This window comes from Medicago sativa, chromosome 6 (assembly GCF_051527215.1).
Source record: "Medicago sativa cultivar Bolivia chromosome 6, Bolivia_mono, whole genome shotgun sequence".
Classification (NCBI taxonomy): Eukaryota; Viridiplantae; Streptophyta; class Magnoliopsida; order Fabales; family Fabaceae; genus Medicago; species Medicago sativa.
The window spans coordinates 87,784,145-87,797,921 of NC_140754.1; the positions used below are offsets into that span (position 1 = coordinate 87,784,145).

General features: G+C 31.7%; 1 protein-coding gene and 1 long non-coding RNA gene across 4 annotated transcripts; one reads left to right on the top strand and one right to left on the bottom strand.

The window, feature by feature from the left end:
- The first annotated feature begins 6,636 nt into the window (after nucleotides 1–6,636).
- LOC146917862 (uncharacterized) lies at nucleotides 6,637–9,999 on the top strand. The gene is made up of 2 exons (XM_085716619.1): nucleotides 6,637–7,978; nucleotides 9,979–9,999. Exon 1 carries the CDS (start codon nucleotides 6,692–6,694, stop codon nucleotides 7,964–7,966), a length of 1,275 nt encoding a protein of 424 aa, XP_085572745.1. The 5' UTR covers nucleotides 6,637–6,691; the 3' UTR covers nucleotides 7,967–7,978; nucleotides 9,979–9,999.
- A 638-nt stretch (nucleotides 10,000–10,637) lies between these two features.
- LOC146917863 (uncharacterized) lies at nucleotides 10,638–13,440 on the bottom strand. 3 transcript variants are annotated; one of them, XR_015015906.1, is made up of 3 exons: nucleotides 11,977–13,440; nucleotides 11,725–11,852; nucleotides 10,638–11,481 (listed from the first exon to the last, which is right to left on the bottom strand). It is a non-coding gene; the product is annotated as an uncharacterized LOC146917863 (long non-coding RNA). The 3 variants fall into 3 exon arrangements; XR_015015904.1 differs by having other exon boundaries at nucleotides 11,725–13,440; XR_015015905.1 differs by having other exon boundaries at nucleotides 10,638–11,488; nucleotides 11,725–13,440.
- Between the last annotated feature and the right edge of the window lie 337 nt (nucleotides 13,441–13,777).

The window sequence follows — 13,777 nt, forward strand, 5'->3', positions numbered from 1 at the left end:
AAATTGTGTTATTTGCTTTTAAATAATAAAAACGAGATTTAATGGTTATACGAAGTAGGAAGAATTAGTAGTTTTTGCAAGTTTCATGTGATACGATGAATAAATTTATTTATGATAATAATGCTATAAAAGCTTGGACAGTATGAATTGGGTCTAGTAAGACTAATTATTTATGTTTTAATGTTTTCTTGAGTATTTAATGTCTTCGTTCGCCTCAACGAAGAGATAATGTGGTATATCTCCGTTCACCACAACGAAGAGATAATGTAGTATATCTCCGTTCGCCACAACGAAAAGATAATGTGGTATACTCCGTTCGCCACAACGAAGAGATAATGTGGTATATCTCTGTTCCCCACAACGAAGAGAAATGTGGTATACTCCGTTCGCCACAACGAAGAGAAATGTGGTATACTCCGTTCGCCACAACGAAGAGATAATGTGGTATATCTCCATTCGCCACAACGAAGAGAAATGTGGTATAGTCTGTTCGCCACAACGAAGAGATAATGTGGTAATCTCCGTTTGTTACAACGAAGAGATAATGTAGCATATGAGGCACGACTTATAGTAACAAATGCAAAAAAACTCCGTTTGCTACAACGAAGAGATAATGTAGCCTATGAGGTATGTGCTCATAGTAATTTTAACAAACAAAGAGATAATTTATTATATACATTATTCTTATAACTAATCATCAATTTGGAATGTCATGAAAATTTATGATACCGCAAGACTCCAGTAAAATGTATTTTATAAAAGTCTATATGTCATAATGTATTAGGCTTGCCAGGCTAAATTTATGTGATTTATAGTGTTAGCCTGTGCGCTTGTCATGATCTAAGATTGGGTCGTGACATTAGCCATGTCAATCAACAATTCCTCTTAGAAAATAAACACAGGCTAAATGATTATGTAGCCTTTTCTACCATGTTTACTTCCTTCTTTTTCATTTTACAGTGATTTTCATTTGTATCATGTGTTGGTTGTTCCCATATATGCACTAGATGATGAAGAATAATCTCACCGAATAAATTCTACAAACAAAAACAAGTGACATCCTTTTACCACATGCGAGAATCTAATACAATTAATTTTGATAATAAAGTACAATCACTTATTCTTAAAGCTTATTACGTCTTGCTATTGTTTAACCTAGATTTTTCCCTCTAATCATCCATCATTAAATGCTAAAATGTAACCCTAAAAAAATTCCCTCCTTAAAATGTGCAATTTGAAATTCAAAAATTCCTTGCATCCCTCCTTCTGCTTTTTAAAATCGGAATTTTTAATTGCTTGACTATAGTTGTGACCTTTCCTATTCTAATGCCACATTTAGTGCATTCTTTTATGAAAATTGTAACCGCTTTGATTGTTAAACAACATAAAACGTGCTAATTTTCTAACCTTTAGAATATCAATTAATGCACTACTAGGTATTTAACTCGTGCGTTGCACGGGTTGGATCATAACTTGTACTTGAGAAAATAAAAATTAGGCTAAGTATAATCACATATATTTTATTGATCTATAATATCTTCAAATATAGTGATAAGACTATTTTAATATTAATTTATACTAAAATAGGAGTATTCCTTAAAACGTATGAGAATTTGTATTGATTAATATCATAGATTTGTGTAAATATTTTAAGGACAAATGTTAGGATATGATTAATCTTTGGTGGTTATGTCTTCTTCATCTTTTGACCATGTTCTTTGAAATTACGCAACGTGACCTAACTACATACTTTTAAGTTAAGATTTCTTATATGTCAAAAAAAAAAAGTTTAGATTTCTTATTTAAGGTCTAACATAGTTATTGAAAAGTTAATCCTTATGATGATAAATTAGCTTATTTTAAACTTTCCTATCCAACCTTCATTTCTAAATTTTCATTCTGACATTTATTGGTCGAAATTATTTTAGCCAACGGTTTGGTTTACCTTTTCGTCACTTTGATTAATTCATATTTTTGTTTGTCTTTTTTTTTTCAATTGAAGTTTATGCTCCCAAGTTTATTTAATCAAATATAGACATTATGGAATAATAAAGGTTGATATATTTTTTCGTAACCTATGTTTAATTACATTAATATTAGTGATTATTAGACGGAATAAGAGTGAAATTTTTTTCTAAGAGTTGCACATCATCACGGTTCTAGCTTAAAAAAAATCCAAACTTTCAAAATTTCAAAGACACATTCCAAAATATTAATATGCTTTAAAGATCATAGATACATGTTCAACCTAAGACACTAACTTAAATGGATGCTTTTTAATAACATTATTTTAGTAAAAAAATAATAGCAAAGAATCAAATTAACATATTGTTTCATTTTATTTTTTCTTTTAATTCTATAAAAGCTCAAGTTATTATACTTTGTTAAGAAAAATATAATATTGTTGGATAATACTAATGCTATAATAACTCAAGTCTGTTATTTCCCTAAAAGAAAAACTCAAGTCTATTATATTAATGCTATAATCAACCCAATTTTTTTTTTTTGTTGAATTTAAATATAGTGTACAAATTTTGTGAGTGAAAATAAAGAGACCAACACTATTTTTTATCTGGCATATCATGAATTTGGCTTTATTCCCAACTAATTATTGAAATATGCACTATTTTTTTTTCCTAAAACAAATATTGAATCATTAACATTATGGTGAAAAATTAGGAGGAAATTGACCAACTATTTTTGGATTGAATTGACTTAATAGTACGATGTCAAAGACCGAATTGATAATTTACTTCTAACAAACAATTGCTCAAATTTCATAACCCTCGTAGTATATAGTATAAGCACAATGCAGCTTTTACACATGAATAGACATGACTTTTGAGATTCAAGAAAACTTTAATTTATCTAAGTTCGAGATAAAAATGGGAATCTTTGTAACTCAAACTAAGTTAAGTTACATTATTTATGAAATGGAATAAGAGAAGTATGAAGCTTTTTTAGAGGCGACTCATCATCATTATTCTAGCTTAAGAATAACTCAAAGTTAGACGCACAAATAATTGCTCAAAATTCCACTACTCTCTCATAGAATATAATACATGTATACATGGTTTAGCGAGACATATGACTGCCTTAGAAAAATGTTAAGCTTTACCAAACTAAGTTCCTCAAAATATAAATCAACTTAACTTATGATATTCGAGAATACTTCAATTTATCTGAACTTGAGATGAAATTTCATGCAATATGCAACCATCTCCAATATCACGTAATCAAACAAAAATGATTTTTATTTATAAATGTTGATCATAATTCCTAAAAAAATAGTCATCATGAGTTGGATAACAAACAAACCTAAATATAATATGTTCTATGAAAATGTAAGATGACAAAATAAATCAATGTATAAAAGTATTTCAAAAGAAACTAAATACAAAACTAAATTTGAGAGAACAACTTTCACGTAAAGACCATGAACATACTACAACAAAAATATATCACAATTCCAATAAAAAAGTCAACTATTTTTAAAGGATTTTCACTAATAAATCATGAGGAGAAAAATAGACTCAACTATCAAAAAGGCCATCAACAAATAGTTGTGAAAAGGAAGAAAACTATTAAAATAAATTAATAGATATAAAAAGCACATCTTAAATATTTATAAGACATATAGCTAAAAGTACATCTTAGTAATCACACATCTCTCTATTGTTATGGATAAAACCTGAAAATAAAATTGCATTAGTCTAAGAAAATAATGTGTTGTCTATATATAATCTTCTATGCTATATGTGTAGCATATATGAACTTCTTTTTGAGAAAATATATCAACCAATTTATGGACGGAAAATGTAAACCCAAACACAAAACCATGATCAATAGCACCCAAGAGCTAGTTGAGAAAAACTCACCATGACCCACAATAAAAATTTATACAATAATTAGCACCATGCATAAAATCATATAGTCATGTACGAAATAATCATAAATTTGATTTTATAGCGGTACACAGTTATATGAAAAAGAAAATGTATAAAAAACCACCAAAAACACACACCTTCTAATTCTCGTGGTTCTAAGATTTTTGCATGGAGGGAGAGTCATGTCATGTGAAACAATAGTAGTACTGCAAATTTTCTAACACCTGAAACAAAACCTCGAACAATCAGTAACAAACATGTGATTTATCTTGCCAAAGCCTTCAATTATTTTTTTTCCCTGATAAACAACAACAGTTATATAATCCAACTTTTGCTTCTTTTTTTGACAAAATAATCCAATTCTTGCTAAACTCGATATAAAGAGGATCTACTCAATTGTGTGGATGTGTGGAGGCTGGAATTCTTAGAGTGTGACCATTGAAACAACCATAGTAAAGATGATTAATATATATCTCTTAAAAAATTGCATACGTTGGAATTCTTAGAGTGTACATATTAAGGATTATTAATGTATGCCTCTTTAAATTAATGTGTGCCTCTTTAAATTTCTTTTCTTTGGCGTTAAAAAATAAATACTACTCCCTCCGTCTCACAATAATTGTCTTTTTATCATTTTTTCTTTTTCTCAAAATAATTGTCACTTTAGAATACCAATGCAGCATTTATTATTTTTTTCCATTATTATACCCTTATTTATTGAATTTCATCCAACTTAACTACTCCACTAACTACAATTAATAAGGGTGTTTTAGTAAATGATACTAATTTTACCATCAAAATCAACACAATTAATCATTTTCTTAATACCCGTGCATAAACCTTAAACGACTACTCCCTCCGTCTCACAATATTAGTCGTTTAAGGTTTGTGCACGATTATTAAGGAAATGATTAATTGTGTTGATTTCAATGGTAAAATTAGTTGCATTTACTAAAATATCCTTATTAATTGTAGTTAGTGGAGTAGTTAAGTTGAATGAAATTCAATAAATAAGGGTATAATAGTGGAAAAAAGTAATAAATGCTGCATCGATATTGTAAAGTGACAATTATTTTGAGAAAAAGAAAAAATGCTAAAGTGACAATTATTGTGAGACGGAGGGAGTATTATTTAGAGACGGAGGGAGTATTAGATTGGAGAATGAATGGTTATACATGCAATAAACAGTGGGGCAACGATGATTATTAGTTTTGAAGGAATTTAAGCACCATTACAATTACAATATATAGTGGATCATCAAAATGAAGGGATTAAGCTATATGTAGTGGGGTTTGTGGTTTTAATTGGTTTATGCCAAAATTTCTTAAGCTGTTACCTAATTTATTGGATTGGACTATGAAGGGATGCTCAATAAAGCACTACTAAAATATAAAATATAGTGGGTGTGTTTAATTAGAGATGAAATTAATAGATTTGAGAGATGCTAGGAAGCTTTTCTAGAGTGTCACATCATCACAAAGCTTGCATGAGAACAACTTAAGTTTCCTTTACAAAGATATATATAGATAGATAGACAGATTAGTTAATGTGTTGTAATTCAAAACGTAAACAGTCACTACTATTTCCCATAGAGCCTCTTCTCTTCTCTTCTACTACTATATACATACATACACGTATTCCATCTCCAACCTTCAATTGTTTCATGTCTCAAACATTCAGCTATTCTTCTCTCTCTATTTTTCAAGCTTCATATTTCTGCTATTCTTCTCAATAGTATACTTGCTGAACAAAAACATTGGTTATTCCATTGATAAATGATGATAATGGTGATGAAGAATGTTAGTGCAAGCTGATGAGGATTGAGATAAAAAAGCAAAGGTCTACCATGGATTTGGAATATATCAGTTTTGCAAAGTAAAGAGGCTTGAAGATTGTGAGAGGTTTTATTTTTATTTCTACAAAATATTTATAACAGGGCTTTTTGCTTAAATATTTAGGTATTTATATGTTAATGTTGATTATGATATAGTTTATGATATCATTGATATGTTAAAAAAAGAAGGTATTGATTTGTCGTTATGTGAATTGCAGTTTACATTGGGCATGGTTAAAAGGAGTCAATGAAAGAAATAAGAACCCATTGTTCCATTATCACTTATAATTGATGGAACCAATTTGGTTATCACTTATAATTGATGGAACCAATTTGGTATATATATCTTTGAGAAGTAATTAGAGTTCATGGAAAGGTTTACCATTTTTTTTGGATGGACGCGCGTGATGTGTGTTGCCATACCTACACTGTATATTTTTCTTTTAACTCTTTATACATTTTATTCTATATTAATTTAGATAAGTGCTGTTAACATATGGTGTTGATTTGAAAATAGCAGAGAAATTGAGACATACTAAAGAAGAGGAAGAGGATAAGAGAGCAATGTTATATATGACGAAGGTAGTCATATAAAAATATGAAGAATTGCAACGTGCCGCCATATATGAAGGAAATCATGTGGCAGAGGAGATGTAGATCAATGGACAAAAACTGTTGGTTCCTTTTGTTTTTCATGATTTTGTAATAATTAGCATTTTTCATATAGAGCACTCCCAATATTATTTCTATAGTTTTCCATATATTTAAGAGAGTTGAAAGCAAAGCGTTGGGTTTCCTTTACGTTTCCCTTGTCAAATCCAAACATTACCACACTGCTGTTTCCCTTTCTCAACAAATGGAATTTATAGGAATTAAACCTAACTTAGTCATTTGCAACATCATCATCAATTCTTTCTGTCAATTGGGTCTTATCCCTTTTGCTTTTTTTGTTTTAGCAAAGATTCTCAAAATGGGTTATCACCCGAATACGGTAACATTGAATACACTCATCAATGGTCTCTGTCTCAAAGGTCAGATCCATCAAACATTGCACTTTCACGATAAGGTGGTTGCGTTGGGATTTCAATTGGACCAAGTTAGTTATGGAACCTTGATTAATGGCTTGTGTAAGGTAGGAGAAACAAGAGCAGTGCTTGAATTGCTCAGACGAGTTGATGGAAAATTGGTTCAGCCTAATGTGGTAATGTACACTGCTATTATTGACAGTATAGGTAAAGATAAACATGTTAATGATGCTTTTGATTTATATTCTGAAATGGTTTCCAAGAGAATTTCCGCTGATATTTTCACTTACAATGCTTTAATTAGTGGCTTTTGCATTGTTGGTAAATTGAAAGATGCTATTGGTTTATTCAATATAATGACATTGGAAAACATCAACGCTGATGTGTTTACTTTTAATATATTGGTTGATGCATTTTGTAAGGAAGGAAAAGTAAAAGAGGCTAAAAATGTGTTAGCTATGATGATGAAACAAGGCATCAAACCTAATGTTGTTACTTCTAACTCTTTAATGGATGGATATTGCCTAGTTAAAGAAGTGAATAAGGCTAAGAGTATATTCAACACTATGGCTCAGGGGGGAGTGAATCCTGATATTCACAGTTACAGTATCTTGATTAACGGGTTTTGTAAGATTAAAAAGATCGATGAAGCAATGGATCTCTTTAAAGAAATGCATTGCAAAAACATTATTCCTGATGTGGTAACTTACAATTCCCTTATTGATGGTTTGTGTAAATCGGGGAAAATCTCTTATGCTTTGAAGCTAGTAGATGAGATGCATGATAGTGGTGTACCACCTGATATAATTACTTACAGTTCTATATTGGATGCTTTATGCAAAAACCATCAGGTTGACAAGGCAATTGCATTATTAACAAAATTGAAAGACGAGGGTATTCAACCAAATATGTACACATACACTATTCTTATTGATGGATTGTGTAAAGGTGGAAGACTAGAGGATGCACAAAATGTTTTTGAGGATCTTTTAGTCAAAGGCTATCATATAACTGTCAACACATATACCGTTATGATCCATGGGTTTTGTAACAAGGGCTTGTCTGATGAAGCATTGGCTTTGTTGTCAAAAATGAAAGACAATAGTTGCATTCCAGACGCCGTAACTTATGAAATAATCATCCGTTCTCTGTTTGATAAAGATGAAAATGATAAGGCGGAGAAACTTCTGCGTGAAATGATTACGAGAGGCCTATTGTAAAACTGAAACTAGGTAAATTGTTTTGCTATATAAACATTGTTATATTGTTTTTATATTTCAATTTGGTATCATCATTTCATTTTATGTACTTGCCTCTGCTAGTGGAAAAGACACTCTTTTTATTGTTTTTGTTATATGTGTTTACCAAAACCTTAAACTTCTTGTATATCCTCCATTTCAGTTTCTCTATCTTATATCATATTACCTCGTTGAGAGTTCCATCAATCAATTATGAAAGTTGTGCACCCTCTTATCTGCAGATTTGGATGTTAGTAATAGTATACCTTTCTGCTTTGAATTACATTTATTTATTTATATTGTGTGAAACTTTAAATGATAGAAACTGTTTTATAGACTAATTTCAACAGAACGGCTGCCTTAACAAATGATTTTATTAGCCAGCATACGGGGAAGATGGACTTAGTATCTAAGGCCCCATTTCAGCTTAATAATCAACTTAATATGCCTTGAAAGAAATACTGAGAGCTAGAAAGGTCTTGAAATATAGTTGTCCCCGCAGAATCTGTTTTGCTGCATAATTCTAATTTTTTTAGTATTGAGACAGAATTTCTTAATCGTGATTGAACTTAAGAAGAAGTATCAGTTGTAGGAAAACAGGGTGATTAAGATTTGGCTTGCTTAGCCTATCATATGGCTTCTAAATTGAATTGGCACAAAACAAGTAACGTCATTTATTTTATCTTAGTTATACTTGTAGTTCTGCATAATTATAATCTTAGGAAGCTTAACTGTTTTAGAATGCTAAACTTAAGGCTGAAATGCTAAAACCTGAGTTGTAAACAATAGAGACAAGCTTGACACTTAATTGAAGTAAGCTAAAAATGAGTAACTAAGGTCTGGCCTTGAAATTGTTTGGTCACTAGAAATAGAGTTTAGAATTTAGAAATTGCATGCTGGTAGGAAGCATGATTCTATTTCCGGCATAATTGTTGATTTCGATGTTAAATTTGATTCTTGGAAATATTGTATGTTGTTTAAAGCTAATTGAATTCTTGCTTAAATGAAATCTATGTTTCGATACACGTACCGTTAAGTCATAGGTTACTTCTCCATTGTTTCTCGCTTTAAAAAAATTATTGAATGTGGATAGAAACTAATGTTTCTCGTCTTAAAGAATGTGATTATACATCTGGAACAGTGAAGGTACAGGCTTGAGTTGGGATCACAGTGGTTTTATCTTCATTGCTCTACCTCGACTGAGCCCTTTCACTGCATTGACTAACAAAATTGCCACCCTTTTTTAGTTCTCAATCGACTTTCTTGTAGAAAAAATTATTGAATGTTGTTGTTAGCAACTGGTGTTGCCTTTCTTAAAGAACGTGGCTATGCTTCTAGATTAGTTTAGATGCATATATCAGTTTGCAGTGATGAACAATAGACGTAATGTGGTTATGCTTCTTGAGTTCGGACCATTTAGTTTATGCTTTTCCTCTACCTATTTAGTTTTATGATACATATGAACTGCACTTTGCCTCAGAAACGGACATGCATTCTCAGTTGAGACATGTTACGACTGTAGAGACACAATTGATTAATCTTGTGAAGCATCTTGTATTTGGCATCCTTGTGATCACGAGTTTCTTCTAGGGTTTTGTAATTTTGAAAATTTAGTCCATAGTTTCACCCCTGGAAGCAAATTGATTTTGCTCTCACTATAATTGTAGTGAAAACTGGTGATTATTCTTGAATCTCCAATTGACTTTTGAGGATCATAATGAGGATGTTGTATATATGTAACTATAGTTGTAGGTGTATAAAGACAGATATTTCAACACCAAAAACTATAGTTATAGAGCTCTCAATTTCAATTTTTTCCGAGAAATAGAGAGATCTTTACCCCTCTTCTGTAAGAGCCTAACATTTTTTTAAGACATTTATCGATCATGATTCATTGAGAATTATCATGAGAATGGTATCTTACACTATACTATAATGCCGGTCTTGTACTATATTATGGCCCATCTAACTTGCAGTCATGACTCATGATGCAGAAATCCACCACTTTGGGGGACATATTTTATAACAGGATCATGGAGACAGCTCCAACATTGCCTGAATTTTCCTTAGTTAAACCATGCTTGTATTGCAAACTAGGTGTTTTATTCCCTTCAACTAATCTCTTTGAATTTTAAGCCTCTCTTCCCTTTATCAAAGACATCTATCTCTCTTTCTCTTGAGAGTAGTCTTCTTTTCTGAACTACATTGATTTTTTCTTTTAGACACCTTTTCAATTTTTCCATCAATTCATACATCCCTAAACTGATTCAAGTTTTCTTATTTGGCCACTTGATGAAGTGAGACTTTGGACCTGAATATTTTTCATATTAACAAAATATGGAGCCGGAGATGAATTTTCTAGAAAATTTTCTTGATGGTCAATAGATGCATTATCTGATCTAAATCATATCAGACATTGACTAAGATTAGGCAATGTGCTAAATCTGGGAAGTTTCTACACCGTGAAAGGCACATGCTAAATCAAAAAACATGCTCTATCAAAAGAGGCACGACCATCTATCTGCATCGTGTGAAAAAAAATACAGATTAAACAATAAAAAACAAAGATTTGTATTATGTTAAGAATTTTCTAAAACTAATGAACTCTTTAAGTGATGTTTTTATCATATGATGACAGTATCAACTACAACCCTTACTGTCAAATGTAAAATATTTTGAAGTTTTTATCATATGGTTCGCAACTATAATTACAACCACATATAGATAGGATTACATTTGCATTGGAGTACGGAGGGATTACTTAAATGTTACTCTGAGATGTTTTCTGCAGTGTTGTTAACATTTAAGTAATCTTTCCATACTCCAGTGTAGTATAGTAAATATAGGCTGAAAGAGAACAGGGAGGGCATTCAGTATCAATGAGTTCATGTATGCAAATCTGCAGAAAATATCTCAGAAGTGACAATGATTTCTTTAACCTTGTATAATTTTCCAACACCATGAAAGTCTAACAAATGCTTATTCCTTGTTGTTACAATGATGACACTGCCAGGACCAAACCAATCAAATCCTCTAGCAGTTGCTTCTAATTGGTCTTTCTTGTCGACATCATCAAGAACGAGTAAAACTTTCTTTCGATGAAGTCTTGCTTTTAATATTGGAATCCCTTGGTTCACATCTTCCAACTTGATACTTCTCTCCCCAACTAACTCTAACAGCACTGTCTTTTGGATCTGCACTAAACTGTTCCTGCCTGACTTTTCTCTAACATTGGCAAGAAAACACGAACCTTCAAATTGTTCTGCTATCAAGTTGTATATAGCCAAGCAAGAGTTGACTTTTCTATTCCATCAATCCCATGAATTCCAAGCATGTTGACTTTGTTATCAAAATCAGGACCAATAAGCGACAGTACATTTCGAATTCTACCTTCCAATCCCACAGGATAATCAGCAATTTTCAAAAGAGGTCGATTAAGCTTACCGGAAACCTCGTCTGTGATCTTTTTGATGAGTACATGCTCATATACAACTCCCCTGACCCCTGCCATTGAAATTAAATACATCAAATTCATGGCAAGTTTCCTCTATGCACATAACAACTAGCATATTTATTTGGCGTGCCACATGAAAATATAGAATCTTATACAAACAATAACTTCCTTGGTTGACAATTATTGTTGTATACCACTTAATCATACATGATATGAATATTCAAATGAAGTCAAGAAAACATGAAACAATAAGCTGAATTATAAGCAACGAAACGAAGTTTGTTACCCATGTTTGAAAGGCCAACCAACCAAATCAGCTGCCTGTTGCAATGCCAACCTCCACTTTTGCACCATGCTCCTGTTCTGCCAATGCTTCTCCATAGCTTCCTCTTTGATGTCTTAGTTCTGATGGATCTACATCATAAAAATTAGGCCAAATTAACCTACCCTTTTCTTTTGTAAAACAATCAAGGATTTGAACAAGTTCATTCAAACAAAATGTGGAGGATGCATAGTTTCTAGAGAAAACAATGATGACCATCCTTGATTTCTGTATTGCATTGAGAAGTGAAGGCTTAATATCTTCTCCTTTTCTTAGACCATCATCATCCATGAAAGTCAACAGGGGTGTAACGGTTCGGTTTGGATTGGTTTTCAGTCAAAAAAATGTCCGAACCGATGAAATCTTCATCGGTTCGGATTGGTTCGGTTTTTACTGTTTTTCAAAAAAGAAACCGAACCAAACTAATCGGTTTGGTTCGGTTTGGATTGGTTCGGTTGATCGGTTTGTTTAATAATACAATTAAAAAAAATCATATTCTCACAAAAATATTTCATAGAACTTTGTATAATTGTATTTCATATTTTGTTTTTTCATGTTCTCTATTTTTCAAACAACTTTTCATAACTAACCTTACTCAATATTTCATGCATATGATCCAAAATTCATTCATCCATCATTCTTCAAAAACAACTTCATCAAACTTAAATATTTCAATCATCCATGATACATACATGCATCATTCATCAACAAACACAAAAATTCCAAAAAGCACATCCTAATATTAAAACATAGTCAAAATAACAAATCAATGGCATAAACATGATAAAACTAACCAAGAGATAAACGATCACAGCGGTGGCCGGTGGTGATGAACAATTGGTTTGGTGTGGTTGATGGCTAGGGTTTATTTTTTAGTAGAAATGAAAGAGTCTGACCGATGAGATGAGATGAAGATAATGATGAGAGAAAGTGAATGGATTAAAAAGTATTTTATGTTGGACTTTAATTTTGGGATTAACCATAAGTTTGTGTAAGGTATGATAATATTAGTAAAATAAGGAGTGGAGTTATCATCGGATTGGTTCATCGGTTTCACGGATCTCGAAATGAAAAACCATGAACCAAACCAAACTAGATCGGTTTTGATTGGTTCGGATCGGTTTCAAACCGAACCAAACAAGGTCGGATATTTTTTCGGTTTGGTTCGGTTTGGACTTTCGGTTTCGTTGGTTTAGTCCGAACCGCTTACACCCCTACAACACACCCCTTTGACTCAATGCACTATAAAGATTGCCGGTAAAACCAGTACGAGTATCTTCACCGCGAAAACTAAGAAAAAGATCGTAAGTGTATGTGATGGTAAAAGCAGAATAATATAGTATTGGATGCTCTATGATAATCAAACTTACTAGATTCTATGAACAAAGATATTGTAGTTGTCTGATATAATAATAAACAGAAGGGTGCACACGCAAAAAGGTTGACCAATGATACATACTATTCATAACATCTACTTCCTTTGTGGTTGCCAGAAACAGCATGAAAGCTACCAATTTCATTAAGATAATATATGCATATTTCTTCTATGAAAAGAAGACTGTCAAAACAAAGTAATGCTTGACCAACGCTTAGTTTCAATAGACAAAGAACTTCATCAACTATAATAAGTGGATTCTCTCTCGACTTCTCGGCCAATAGGTCAAACCATTTTCAGTGTGTTTTCTACTCCCTCCATTCCTTTTTATTTGATGTTTTAGGTGATTGCACACATATTAAGGAATCATTAAAGAATGAAAATAGTTGTAGATTTGGACTACAATACCCTTATTTTATTTTTTGGCTACCATGATTACTCCTTGCTATTTTCTTCTCAAAATTCCAAATCTTCTTAAATGAACGGTGGGAGTATACAATTCTAATTTCAATACATTTATTACTTACACTTCCAAAAAATGAACGTGGGAGTATACAATTTTTTCATCCAAAAAATAATGGTGGGAGTATACAATTGAAAAAGTATAAGGTGACACTTTTAAGGTGACAATTGTGATAAATT